General features: G+C 34.7%; 1 protein-coding gene across 1 annotated transcript in view; it reads left to right on the top strand.

Annotated features, from left to right (window-relative positions):
- COL5A2 (collagen type V alpha 2 chain) overlaps positions 1 to 13,365 on the top strand; it is a 147,410-nt gene that overhangs the window by 112,126 nt on the left and 21,919 nt on the right. The window contains exons 22-35 of the mRNA XM_054476909.2: positions 981 to 1,034; positions 1,274 to 1,381; positions 2,708 to 2,761; positions 3,110 to 3,208; positions 3,706 to 3,759; positions 4,471 to 4,569; positions 4,678 to 4,731; positions 4,823 to 4,876; positions 6,141 to 6,194; positions 6,952 to 7,005; positions 8,819 to 8,863; positions 9,184 to 9,282; positions 10,289 to 10,396; positions 10,683 to 10,736. Of these exons, the coding sequence (XP_054332884.1) occupies positions 981 to 1,034; positions 1,274 to 1,381; positions 2,708 to 2,761; positions 3,110 to 3,208; positions 3,706 to 3,759; positions 4,471 to 4,569; positions 4,678 to 4,731; positions 4,823 to 4,876; positions 6,141 to 6,194; positions 6,952 to 7,005; positions 8,819 to 8,863; positions 9,184 to 9,282; positions 10,289 to 10,396; positions 10,683 to 10,736 (990 nt within the window). The remainder of the gene's footprint in view (positions 1 to 980; positions 1,035 to 1,273; positions 1,382 to 2,707; positions 2,762 to 3,109; positions 3,209 to 3,705; positions 3,760 to 4,470; positions 4,570 to 4,677; positions 4,732 to 4,822; positions 4,877 to 6,140; positions 6,195 to 6,951; positions 7,006 to 8,818; positions 8,864 to 9,183; positions 9,283 to 10,288; positions 10,397 to 10,682; positions 10,737 to 13,365) is intronic.

Here is a 13,365-nt window from a genome sequence, read left to right as displayed (position 1 = left end):
TCAATAGGAATTTATAATGACAATTAGGCTAAAAATGGGTTCAACAACTATTTCTTGAGAGTTATTCTTAAAGAGTGATTCAAACATATTAATAGATTGAATGTCAGATTGAATGTTTTCATATTTTACAGAAATTATTTATTAGAAAAAATATTTTGATCAACCCATAAGAAATAAGCACATTGAGAAGTTGTGCTTAATAGCTTTTAGCTTGATGTATGAAAATAAATATTTAAACAAATATTTACAATTCTGTTCCAAGTAATGTGGTCATGCTGATAAATTCTTAAAGTGCTGTTGACAGATTTATTAAATCATTAGTGTTGCTAGTGTCACATTTGATTTTACCAAGTTCTGAATTTTGCAATCCAGTTCTTACAACCTAAATTACAGTTGGTATTTAAAGACACACCTACAGAAAACCCTCGAACATTCCAAGAGTGAAATGCCCTATTTGAAGTTGCTAAATTCTCAATAAGTATAGCATAAATATAAAATTATTTTGATTCTGGGTAAACAAGTTCACATCCTAAAATACAGCCTAAATATATTTATCTATAGAAATTGTCATTGATAGTTCCAATTTTAATTTTCAAATTTGAATAATAACTCAATAATTCTATTTATTCTACCTCACATGATAAAAAACATGATTTCAAAAATAAATCTCTTAAAGACCACTATAAATTAAATAAATGGCTTCCAAATTATACTGAATTTTATAAAAATTTGCACATATTAACATATTCACATGCATGCATTTAAAAATGATATTATATTAAATATTATATTATATATTATATTATATTAAAAATGATTATATTATGCTATATATATATATATAACAAAACAGACTCATATATATGAGCAAAACAGACTCAGCTGCAGAGAATTTTTAAAGCCTATTTATTGTAACTAATTTGAGCAGATTGGACTAGCTAAATGTCCTGGTTCTTACAAATATCAATATTTTTTTTCAGGGTGATCCAGGAGTTCCAGGTTTCAAAGGAGAAGCTGGCCCAAAAGGGGAACCAGTAAGGTTTCATTGTTTTAATGATAGGAAGAACATAGTATTGTCTGGACGTGTACAGCTCAAAATGCTCAAGGGTTTAAAATAATAATGAGAATTATAATAGCTTGAGATGAAAATATCTCATTGTTCCATATACTTTAAAATTTGTGACTGACTTCGTTAAATTAGGCTTCCAACTATAATTCACTTGTTGAATGGGTCTTTCTGGTAACTGTCCTTCTGTCCTTCTGTTTTTAACAGGGGCCACATGGTATTCAGGGTCCTATAGGCCCACCCGGTGAAGAAGGCAAAAGAGGTCCCAGAGGTGACCCAGGAACAGTTGGTCCTCCAGGGCCAGTGGGAGAAAGGGTAAATTTAAATAATACAACACATTCTTATAGTTGTGAGGGAATTATGTGTGTAAGTCTAAGAATAGTAAGGAAAACTAGAACAGTTGAGAGAAATGCTTGCAGGTTCCTTGCACAGTTCAGTACAGTTATGTGCAAATAGAAAGAGCCAACTGACTAATCATTATTCATACATTCAGCTAATATTGGTTAAATCACTAGTCTATGCCAATTTGAGCCATCTGTGCTTGGAATTATATCAGTGAACAAGAAGGCTATGGTCCTAGTCCTCGTGTGGAGACTAGTAAATAGTTGTTTATTTTAGTGGAGAGGTAAACAATAAACAAGTCAACGGGTAAATAAAAATATATGTACACACTTTAAAAAGTGCCATACACACACTAAATAAAGGCATGACACGTTGGAGAGTAACTACATATATATGTCAGTGTTATAATGTTAGATTAGGTGGTTAGGAAAGAGGATCCTCTGAGAAGATAGCATTTTAGCTGAGACCTGAAGATGGTGATAAGCCAATAGAAAACTTGGAAGGAAGAACATTCTTAGCAGAGGAAAAAGCAAATGAAAGCTGGGAGGGCAGAAAGGACCTGGTGATTTTAAAGACCAGAAGAGGTAGCTGTGACTGGAGCACAGTGAGACAGGTCTGAAAAGAAGAACAATAATCTCACATTTATCTAGAGCTTTGGAGAATGCAAAGCGTTTCACAAAAATGTCATTAATGCATGTCATTGTTGACATTTTAATTGCTATAGATGGTACCTATGCCTCTCATCTCTAGATATCAGTTTTCTCTGTTTAATTTTACTATGAATCGTTAGACTATTTCCTTCCTTCCTTCCTTCCTTCCTTCCTTCCTTTTTTTTTCTGACAGAGTCTTGCTCTGTTGTCCAGGCTGGAGTGCAGTGGCACCATCTTGGCTCACTGCAACCTCTGCCTCCCAGGTTCAAGAAATTCTTGTGCCTCAGCCTCTTGAGTAGCTGGGATACAGGCTCCTGCCACTATACCCAGCTAATTTTTGTATTTTTAGTAGAGACAGGTTTTCACCATGTTGGCCAGGCTGGTCTTGAACTCCTGACCTCAGGTGATCTGCCTGCCTTGGCCTCCCAAAGTGCAGAATATTTCTTGATTTGAGGAATTATTTGGCTCATTACTTATATGTTCTTCAAAATTTTAAATTTTTTCCATCAAGTCAGATTTTTCTCATGCATATCTATAGCCATGTTGGCTTGATGAAAAACTTTATAGTGCTAAAAATAAAAATCACCTATTCATTACATATTGCAAAAATATCAACAACAATTAAGAATCACATTTTGGTCATTTGTAGGGTGCTCCTGGCAATCGTGGCTTTCCAGGCTCTGATGGTTTACCTGGGCCAAAGGTGAGGTTGCCCTGTCAATGTTGATACTTACATGGGGGGTGCTCCAGAAGATGCCATTTTTCAGCACGGTGATCTAGCTATGGCCTGCATGGGCTCAGATCCAGAAAGGAGATGGATACAGATACCAGGCCTAACCCCAATCCTCTCTTGTGTAATTCCTGTATTAAGAGGCATAGGGGGGAAGGATGCTAGTTGGAGGAATGTGCTGACAAAATTTTATATGTTATATTAGTGCCTTGATTTGTATGTTATATTAGTGCCTTGATTTGTAAAACAGTAATTTTACTTCTGCTTGCTTTTGTTTTTCTATACTCTTTTTCTTCATGCATCTGCTTTGCCTCGGTACAGGGTGCTCAAGGAGAACGGGGTCCTGTAGGTTCTTCAGGACCCAAAGGAAGCCAGGGGGATCCAGGACGTCCAGGGGAACCTGGGCTTCCAGGTGCTCGGGTAAGAATGTAGCAAGTGTTTGCTGCATCAGTGGGGAGAAGTGCTCCTGAGCATGCATTGATCGGGTTTTTGTTTGTTTGTTTTTAAATTTAGTTTGTTTTTACAGTTTAGAACATTTCTTTGTTTCTATGGTTTTGATCCAATTCATTATTTTAAAAAATACTGGTTTGTTATTTTTATCATATATAGAAAATACGGTAACTTCTAGTCTCTCTCAAAGCAGTATGTATTAATAGCTTTATCACTTTGCATGAGAAACAAATCCTGTTTGTCAAATTTTATAACTTTACTTGTTAGCAAGTAAAGAATTTATAAATATTTGTAAATATACTTTTATAGCAATATAGCAAATAAAGTAATTTTACTTAAAAATTTATTTGATTTACAGAAATGTCATTCTATTCAGTTGACAAAAATGCAACACTATTTTTACTCTTGAGAATCTTTATTTCAACTGCAGATCAGCAACAAACTGACAGTTGCTTTTTTATTTTCAGGGTTTGACAGGAAATCCTGGTGTTCAAGGTCCTGAAGGAAAACTTGGACCTTTGGTAAGTAATTTAAACAGAAGTCCACAACCACTAATATTTTTCAATAGACATGCAACTTAAATGATATTTATTTAGGTTAATGTTTTTGATTATATGGATGCTGGTCATATTGACATATTTATAACAACTTCTGGAAGCATATTCTTAGGATCTATTTTCAAGTTGACAAAAATGTAGATCAAATTTTACTAAGATAAATATTTGAGATTCAATTGCTTCCCTGCCTGACATCAGTGAAAAAGTTAAAATGATATAGTTTTTAATATTGGTGAAATTTGTCTATTAGCAATATTCTCATTTTTATATCCTTTTAATTTTATATGTTTAAGAGATAAGTAGGTATGAATTTTGACAGCTTATATATTCTAAGGTCTTCCGTTGTCCTGCAATGTGAAATAGAAGTCCTGAATTTTCATTACCACAAACCAGAGTAAATGAAAGAAGAAAGATTTCCCCTATTAATATGATTGTCAGGAGACATCATGAGGAAGCTCATGTCTAGAATACGAATAAAATCTCTCTTCTAGTTACTTAAAATACTTCAGTGTTTTTAAAAAACCCATTCAACTGTCTTGATTCTTTAACATGAAAATGCAAGATAATTTAAAATTTATGTAACATAGTAGTAAGCAAAGGTACATGACACTTTGGGTGATGCTATATTTAGAAACAACTTACATGAAACTTACATGGCTCCTGTCAATTCTATAGGGTGCTCCAGGGGAAGATGGTCGTCCAGGTCCTCCAGGCTCCATAGGAATCAGAGGGCAGCCTGGGAGCATGGGCCTTCCAGGCCCCAAAGGTAGCAGTGTGAGTACAGTGTATAATATGTTGGCCACCTCATCATGATCCTCATTTGGTGGAGGTATGTTTTTGACAAATTGAAAGAATTTTACAAAAGTTTCATTTATTCTTTAGGGTGACCCTGGGAAACCTGGAGAAGCAGGAAATGCTGGAGTTCCTGGGCAGAGGGTAAATATACATTTTCTGCTAAAGAAAAATAATGTAGGTACTATTTAAATTCTTATGGACTCACCTCACAAATATCTGTGTGTGATACTAGGGAGCTCCTGGAAAAGATGGTGAAGTTGGACCTTCTGGTCCTGTGGGCCCGCCGGTATGTGATTTTTGTGTGTGTGTGTGAGAACATATATATATATACACATTGCATTTTTCAATGATGTTTGTTCAAGACCTATGCATAAGTTTCAGGGAAAGTGAATAAGAATGTATGGGAATGAAGAATTTCTGTTATACCTTCTCTTTTGATTTCTGTGAGATAATGTCTTCTGCCTTTTTAAATATAATGATTGATCTTTTTACTTTAAACTTCTGTAAAAGTCTGACTGCAAAGGTTTTTACATGTCACAATTAAGGACTATATCAACTGAGGAAAACAGTGTGTAACATATTTTATAAAATGTTTTATTTAAAATATTTAAATACTCAGTTATCTACCTTCTCTCAATAATGCATCTCATAAAAATTTATTTAAGGCCGGGCAGGGTGGCTCACGCCTGTAATCCCAGCACTTTGGGAGGCCAAGGTAGGTGGATTACCTGAGGTCAGGAGTTCAAGACCAGCCTGGCCAACATGCTGAAACCCTGTCTCTACTAAAAATACAAAAATTAGCCAGGCATGGTGGCGTGTGCCTGTAATCCTAGCTACTCAGGAGGCTGAGGTAGGAGAATCACTTGAACCCGGGAAGCGGAGGTTGTAGCGAACCAAGATTATGCCGTTGCACTCCAGCCTGGGTGGCAGAGCAAGACTCCATCTCCAAAAAAAAAAAAAAAAAAAAAAAAAAAAAAAATTATTTAAGGTATTTTTTAGGAGGTAAAAGGAATAATACTTATTCTTTGAGGTCTATTTTCATTTTAGGATTTTAAAATGAAGTGTTTATCAGAAATATTTTGGCATATTTATTTGTTTTGGGGTGGGGCAGTTTAAATCTTTCTAAAATGTTAGCTTTGCTTTCTTTAGTCATTCTGTTTTTGAAGTCTTGATAAATAATTCTTCAGACATTCAGAAATAAACTATAATAAAAATATTATGTTTTTAGATTATATATACAAAAGTAATGGGTTTTCCTATATTCAATCCAATTTCCCCATAAGTTTACAATTGGCTCCAGACATTTAAGTTTGGATCAAAAAATAAATACATGTTGTCAGTCACTGGCTTTAGAAGATATTTTCTCACCTCCAGAGACTTCAAACAATACCATTTGGTTACTATTAATACTAGTTTATTACCTGGCTAAAGAGAAAAACATGTGATTGGAAGAACTACAAATAAATATCAGTACTTCTAGTGGTTCACATAGAGAGGAAGCAGACAAAGATCTGGTTATATTCACAATTATTTTCTCCTTCACAACTTAGGGTCTAGCTGGTGAAAGAGGAGAACAAGGACCTCCAGGCCCCACAGGTTTTCAGGTATGCACTAATTCGGTTTTCCATTTCATCTTCCATTAACTAAAATGCTTTAAAAAAAAAAAAAAGGTATGGTCAGAAGATTTGAAATTCTACAATTTTCAAAAAGTCATCCCTCTTTCAATAGATAGTATAGACATTTGGATAAAATCGAACATTTTTGTTCAAAGTAAAGGAATGGACTTCTAAAAAAACTGATCAAATCTGCAAATTATGAACAAAACAAATAAAAAATAAAAAAGTAATAAAAAGATATCAGGAATAAAATGTTTCTGAAAGCTCAACAAAGTTTATGAAACCATTTTAAGGCTGATTTAGTTTTATTGGCACAGTGACTAGAATTTTTTATTGAACAAAGTTTCATAATTTATCTATATATATCAGTATGTACATTATTTAAAAGGAGGTCAAAAAACTTTCTGGACTGACTTTAAATAATATTCTAGCAGTCTAAAATATTGTTCACAGAGCCATAAAAACTCTATAAATATGAAGAAACTCCTGTTACATTTTCTCTTTTTTTGCTAAGTGGTGTGCAGATGAAAATACAATCCTATAAATTGACTAGCTGTTATGTTTTGTTGGTAGTCTTTTTTTAATGCTTCTGAACAATATTTTTTGCTTAAAATGTCTGAACAATATATTTTCATTGAAAATATATTCTTGGAGACTCCATGAATTGTAAAAAGTAAACTGTTAACACTGGTAGCCTGTTAAACTTTCACAGTTTCACAATTTTATTTTCTTACTTTTGTTTTAGGGGCTTCCTGGTCCTCCAGGGCCTCCTGGAGAAGGTGGAAAGCCAGGTGATCAAGTAAGTGTTTAAATAATAATAATGGCAACACTGTACATTGCTGGCTCAATTATCACTTTTTATGCGTGAGGCTCTGTTGTGCTTTCCTTTACATACATTATCTCTTTGAGTTCTCAAAGCAGCCCTATGTACTAGGTACTATCATTATCTCCATTTTGTAGGTGAGGAAAATGGGGCATACAGATGTTAGATAACTTTACCAAAGTCACACAGTTAATAGATTTAAACCCAGGTCATCTGCTTCCCAAGATGTGTTCTTAACCACTTTATATAAACAGTTATGAACAAATACTAACAATTTTATTCTGTCATTTTCCTGGCTCATAGATTTATTTATTTTTCTTTGAATGATTCGTTTGTTCATTAAATCATTTAATAAATATTTGCTGAACACTCTGTGTGCTTGCCTCTACAAAGCACTGGCCTGAACCAGCTGAACAAAATGGATTTGGACCTTGCTGTCCTTACAGTATAGTAGGATTCAGAGAGTATAGGACAATTACAATAATAGCATGCTCTAAATGCCATAATAGGGGAGGTACTATGTTTATGGAAATAAAAAAGATGCACCTAAATAAGACTTGGGAGGTTTAGGAAAGGTTTTCCAGACAAAGTAATATCTTTTATGAGATCTGAGAGATGAATGATGGTAATGATGAAGGAGGGAAGATAGGAAAAACCTCCAGGAAATGAGACAAGCTTACAAATCAGAGTGGGTAATGTAATTTGGGGAAAATAGAAAGGGGGCTGCAGGGTGACTCAGGGGCCTGATTATGGAGGGTTTTAATTTGATTCTAATTTGTTCTTCATCATTAGAGTAATGGGAAGCTAAGGAAGGGTTTTTAGGCTGGGCACAGTGGCTCACACCTGTAATCCCAGCACTTTGGGAGACTGAGGCAGGTGAATCACTTGGTATCAGGAGTTCGAGACCAGCCTGGCCAACCCTCTCTACTAAAAATACAAAAATTACCTGGGCATGGTGGCACATGCCTGTATTCCCAGCTACTTGGGAGGCTGAGGCAGGAGAATCACTTTAATCCAGGAGGTGGAGGTTGCAGTGAGCCGAGATCATGCCACCATTGTACTCCAGCCTGGGTGATGGAGCGAGACTCCGTCTCAAAAAAAAAAAAAAAGAAGGGTTTTTAAGGAAGGAGTAATATGATCAGATTGGGCTTTTAGGGAGATCAGGCCACAGTGAGGACAGTCCATTTCGGAGAATAAGATTGGAGGCCTATTTGATAAAGTTATCATCTTTATCAAAGAAAGAAATTTCAAATTGACAAACTTTCTTTTATGTAAGAACAAACTTTTAATTTAGACATGACTGCACTGGTTTGAACCCACAATACCTAGTAGAGTGCTTTGTCCATATTATAGGCTCAAGAAAGATTTACTTAATTGAGTAGAATTGAATTGGTTCTATTTAAAAGATCAACTCTTTAGCCCTTTTTATATAACTTTTCTTTATTTAAACTTTTTCATCTTCCATTAGTTTAAAAAAAGACATTTAGCATGTATTTTGTTGCCTCTAAAAAACTAGTGCTCTATCTTTGTGAAATAGTACTTTGCATGTTCTCATTGCCAAAAATCAAACATTCAGGTATAATACAAAGTTTTTTGGAAAAATGTTTTCATCTAAAACATGTAATATTCCCTCATTTATAAAAACATACGTACTTTTCTTTCTTTAAATTGTTGGCTTATCCAGCCTTCTAATGGCACATTAATAGAAACTAGGTGTATAAACTGGAAAGTTTTCTGATAAATGCCTAAACTCAAAGCTCTTGTTCCATTAAAAAAAATGTGTTTATAGGGTGTTCCTGGAGATCCCGGAGCAGTTGGCCCGTTAGGACCTAGAGTAAGTATTTTAATCTTCATGATTGATGTTGTTTCCCACTGGCTTCAGTTTTAAAAGATATCTTTTAAAATCTTAAACTGGGATTTATTTTAACCTATAAATTCTTTGACTGGATAAAAATCAATTTTTGAGAAATATTTTGTGCTATGAAACTAGCATATCCTTACTTCACATTTATTTCTTATCACTAAATTAGAAAATTGAGATTTAGTAATGTCTCATTTCTAAATTTTTCCCCAGTACAAGCCATTTCTCAGAAACATTTTAACCTATTTTTAGATCAAGTATTGAGATTATTTGACATCCCAATTTTGTGCTAGGGAGAACGAGGAAATCCTGGGGAAAGAGGAGAACCTGGGATAACTGGACTCCCTGGTGAGAAGGGAATGGCTGGAGGACATGGTCCTGATGGCCCCAAAGTAAGTGTCATAGTGATCTCAGTGTTTTAAAATGCTTTAAAATTACTGCTCAATAAACGCATGATGGTGTGAGAATGCATTTGTCTTGTTTTTGAAAGATAATTTGATTATATCATTTTCTTCTTCCACAAAAATTTAATGAGCGCTTACTAGGCTTTTCCCTTGCAACTAAAGTGTCAGCTAAAAAGAAGACTCTCTTCTTTGATGGGGATTGTGGTTTAGTGCACATGGTGATAGATTTCCATATACAAACAACATTTCTAATGTTTATGTACATTTTATTAGTGGCTTCTATGAATAAGTAGAGGAAAGAAGTAGAAAATTACATAATTCATTAGGAGGCTTTTCTAACAATATGCTCCATTTTCCTTGTCTCAGGTTTCACAATTCTGCTTTCTACATATGTGAAAATATGGAACTTTTAAAATCTGAAAATACAATGCATCATAAGACAGAAATATGTGCCATTTGGTGATTGATAGAAAATAATGTGGCCAACTTCAGTATAAACAGTTGAAGTAGAATTTTTCGTGATCATGTGACATGAGACTCCTTATTATTTTCAGGGTTTAGAGTGATTGATACAGTCTACTACGATTTAGACACTATATTAGCCTGAAAACCAAGTTAATATCAAATATCAGTTTCATTAAAGAGAGAATGAAATATTTCTCTAAATGTAACGTCTTTCTTTAATATATTCCATGATGTTGCCAACAGAGGGAAAAAAAAAAAAGGCAACTCCATCCTTTTTATTTGAAATAACGTTCAATTGCCTCTTAAGAGAGAAGTTAAAAATATAAAGCAACAATCAAAAAACAAAATCTGTTTTTTTTAATTCCAAAAAAATCAACTCACTCAGAGACAACTTTCTCAGATGAAAAATATAAGCACTAAGTTGAACTACATGAAATTGCTGACAACTATTTTTGACCCACTAAAAAGCAATTTTGTTAGTTTAATCTTAATATTATTGGTATGGTCACTTAATGTTGGTTCATTTTAGGGCAGTCCGGGTCCATCTGGGACCCCTGGAGATACAGGCCCACCAGGTCTTCAAGGTATGCCGGGAGAAAGAGGAATTGCAGGAACTCCTGGCCCCAAGGGTGACAGAGTAAGTCCTTTTTTTTTTTTTTAATTCATTTATTCAGACTTTCTACTGAAAATGAAATGATTTCCTGAGCAGGCTTTTATTTCTACCATCCTGAATCACTAGTCATTCATTTTTTCATTCTTCTAATAAACATTTACTGAGAAAATGCACAGTGTGAGGCACCATCCCAGGCTCACCTGGATATGACTAGGAAAATGACAATTAGCCTTCACTCTCATGAAACTTACACACAAGTGTGGGAAAGAGACAATTAAATGAATCAATTGTATTTTGTGTGTTTTCCCAGGGTGGCATAGGAGAAAAGGGTGCTGAAGGCACAGCTGGAAATGATGGTGCGAGAGTAAGTAAAAGCATTCCTTTTCTAGCTGGGCTAGGAACCAACATTACAGTATCATATGAGTTTCCCTGAACTTTCCAAAATAAAGTCAGTCATGTTTTCTCGGTAGTCAGGAGTTGGAGAATAATGGCATGTGAGATCTGCTGTGATTCAACCACGGGTTATTCATTTTGCTTACCCTGAATTAAATGAAACTTAAATAAAAACACATTTATTGTGCCTATAAGTGCCTTAAGGGGATGGGGGCCCTCTTTATCTTTCTCTGTCATCTTTTTATTTCATACACAAGGTTTATTTCTGTTAAAATACTAATCTAGTGAGCTGGCCAATACCTCATTCCAGCATAGACAAGTAGAGCTTTGTGGAGTCACCAAAGTTGTGATAAATGTTTCTCAGTATATTGGATGTTGGGGTGAGAAATTTACTGCACAGTGAATCGTCATTAATGTTATCATTAATAAAGAGTTTGAATAAGCAGAATGTCAAGAAGGATGGTCGACTGCAAAGCATTGTTTAATGTCATGTCAGAAATTGACATTTAACAAGCATTAGGTCTTTGAAATTAGAATGCATTTACAATTCCAAGGACAATCAGACTCGAAGGACAATATATTTTCAGACATAAATGATTTCCTCCTGTAAGAGTGGCTAGTCACAATGGCTTAAACATCCATCATTTTCTGGAATAGTGCCTGATACTTGACTAATGATTTCTGTTTCAGTATGACATGGTTTGCTGTTAGTTGTCATGTGTGCCCTGGCAATTACAGTTGTAACATAATAGAAGAGAACTGCTATTTGGTTCTGCACATTGAGTCATTGTTAATACATTGGTTATAATAGCTTTAGATTAAGGAAATATAGTGAAATGTAGTAGAAAATTTTCATCTTAAGGGTAATTAGTCCTTTTTATGCAAATTTAATTAAGGATGCACCACTTCTTTTAACAAATTATGCACAAAAGATACACCTTGCCTTTTAGTTAAATCTAATATTTAATTTAATATTTCAAAAATAGTCAAGTAAATCTGGTATATTTTTAATATTTTACATCATGAATGTCCTGGAATGCATAAGTAGTGCAGTACTATTTATAAGAACGATGCATTGGCAGTTTGTTTTAAGGGAAAATCAAAAATACTTATCAATTGTGCCTATGAACTAGCTTTGAAATTGCAATGTGATAGGATCAGGATGTAAGCAAAGACTGCTTTATTTTTAATGAGGACACTACATTGTTGCAGGAAAGAAGCACAGCAAAGCACTTACTGTAATCTCATAGTAGGGAAAAAATGAATAACATGTTTTCTCTGTATAAAAAATCTATAAACATAAGTAATGAGTGATATTTATATTTCATCAAATCCTTTAAAGAAGTATATTACATAAATTATTGGAATGATATCATTCCATTGTAGATCCAGAGACTATAAGAACACAGATTTCTTATGTTCTTGTCAAAGCTATAAAATTAAAGTCATTTTTGTTCCTTAAGTTTCTTCAGTTGTACATACAGAAATTAAACGATGAAAGAATATTTGGGTTGCATATGAAGAGGCAATACACAGTTATAAGATAGAGAACTTGTTTTAGAGAGGACTCCAATATTCCCACAGTTTCAAGATTGTGATTACTTGTCAAGAAGACTCAGGTTGTGTCCCCATGTGTTAGCTGTACTGTCCTCTAAGTGTTAGCTCTCCTATGCCTATAAATCTCAAAGTAGCTGGGGTTTTAGGCTGTAAACTTTAGCTACTTTTCCTTTTCATCTCAAAAGAATGAAGAAAACTGGCTGGGCGTGATGGCTTATGCCTGTAATCCCAGCACTTTGGGAGGCTGAGGCGGGCGGATCATGAGGTCAGGAGATCAAGACCACCCTGGCTATGGTGAAACCCCGTCTCTACTAAAAATACAAAAAATTAGCCGGGCGTGGTCGCAGACGCTTGTAATCCCAGCTACTTGGGAGGCTGAGGCAGGAGAATGGCACAAATCTGGGAGGCGGAGCTTGCAGTGAGCCGAGATGGCGCCACTGCACTCCAGCCTAGGCGACAGAGCGAGACTCCGTCTCAAAAAAAAAAAAAAAGAATGAAGAAAACTAAGCCAGGCATAGTGGCTTCTGCCTGTAGTCTCAGTTACTCTGGAGTCTGAGATGGGAGGATCACTTGATCCAGGGCAAGAGTTCAAAGATGCATGTGCTGTGATCACATCTGTGAATAGCTACTGCACTCCATTCTGGGCAACGTAGAGTGGAGACCCTGTGCCAAAAAAAAAAAAAAAAAAGAAAGAAAAAAGAAAAAAAAAAACCTAAAATGCCTTAACACAATTTCAATTTTTAAAAATAAAAAAGTGACATTTTGCTATTATAATTTAAGAAAATATTATATGCAAAAGAAGGAAAGCCTCTTTTCAATTTGTGGTCAAATGTCCAAATAAATATTAGCAAAGCTAATTATGCTAAGAAATAGAAACATTTTTGTAGCTTAGCATTAATGTAGTGCTAATGCCTGAAAACAGTTTTATGTATGCATGAATTAAGTTCCATGAAAGAGATTAAAACACTGTGTGGAGAAAATATGGTGGAAATGGTATTAAACTAGACAGAAAACTCTTGAAAATATATAGGTTATATCATTTA

The sequence above is a fragment of the Pongo pygmaeus genome, chromosome 11 (genome assembly GCF_028885625.2).
Source record: "Pongo pygmaeus isolate AG05252 chromosome 11, NHGRI_mPonPyg2-v2.0_pri, whole genome shotgun sequence".
Classification (NCBI taxonomy): Eukaryota; Metazoa; Chordata; class Mammalia; order Primates; family Hominidae; genus Pongo; species Pongo pygmaeus.
Note: the sequence above shows the minus strand (reverse complement) of the source record. Positions and strands in the feature narration are given on the sequence as shown.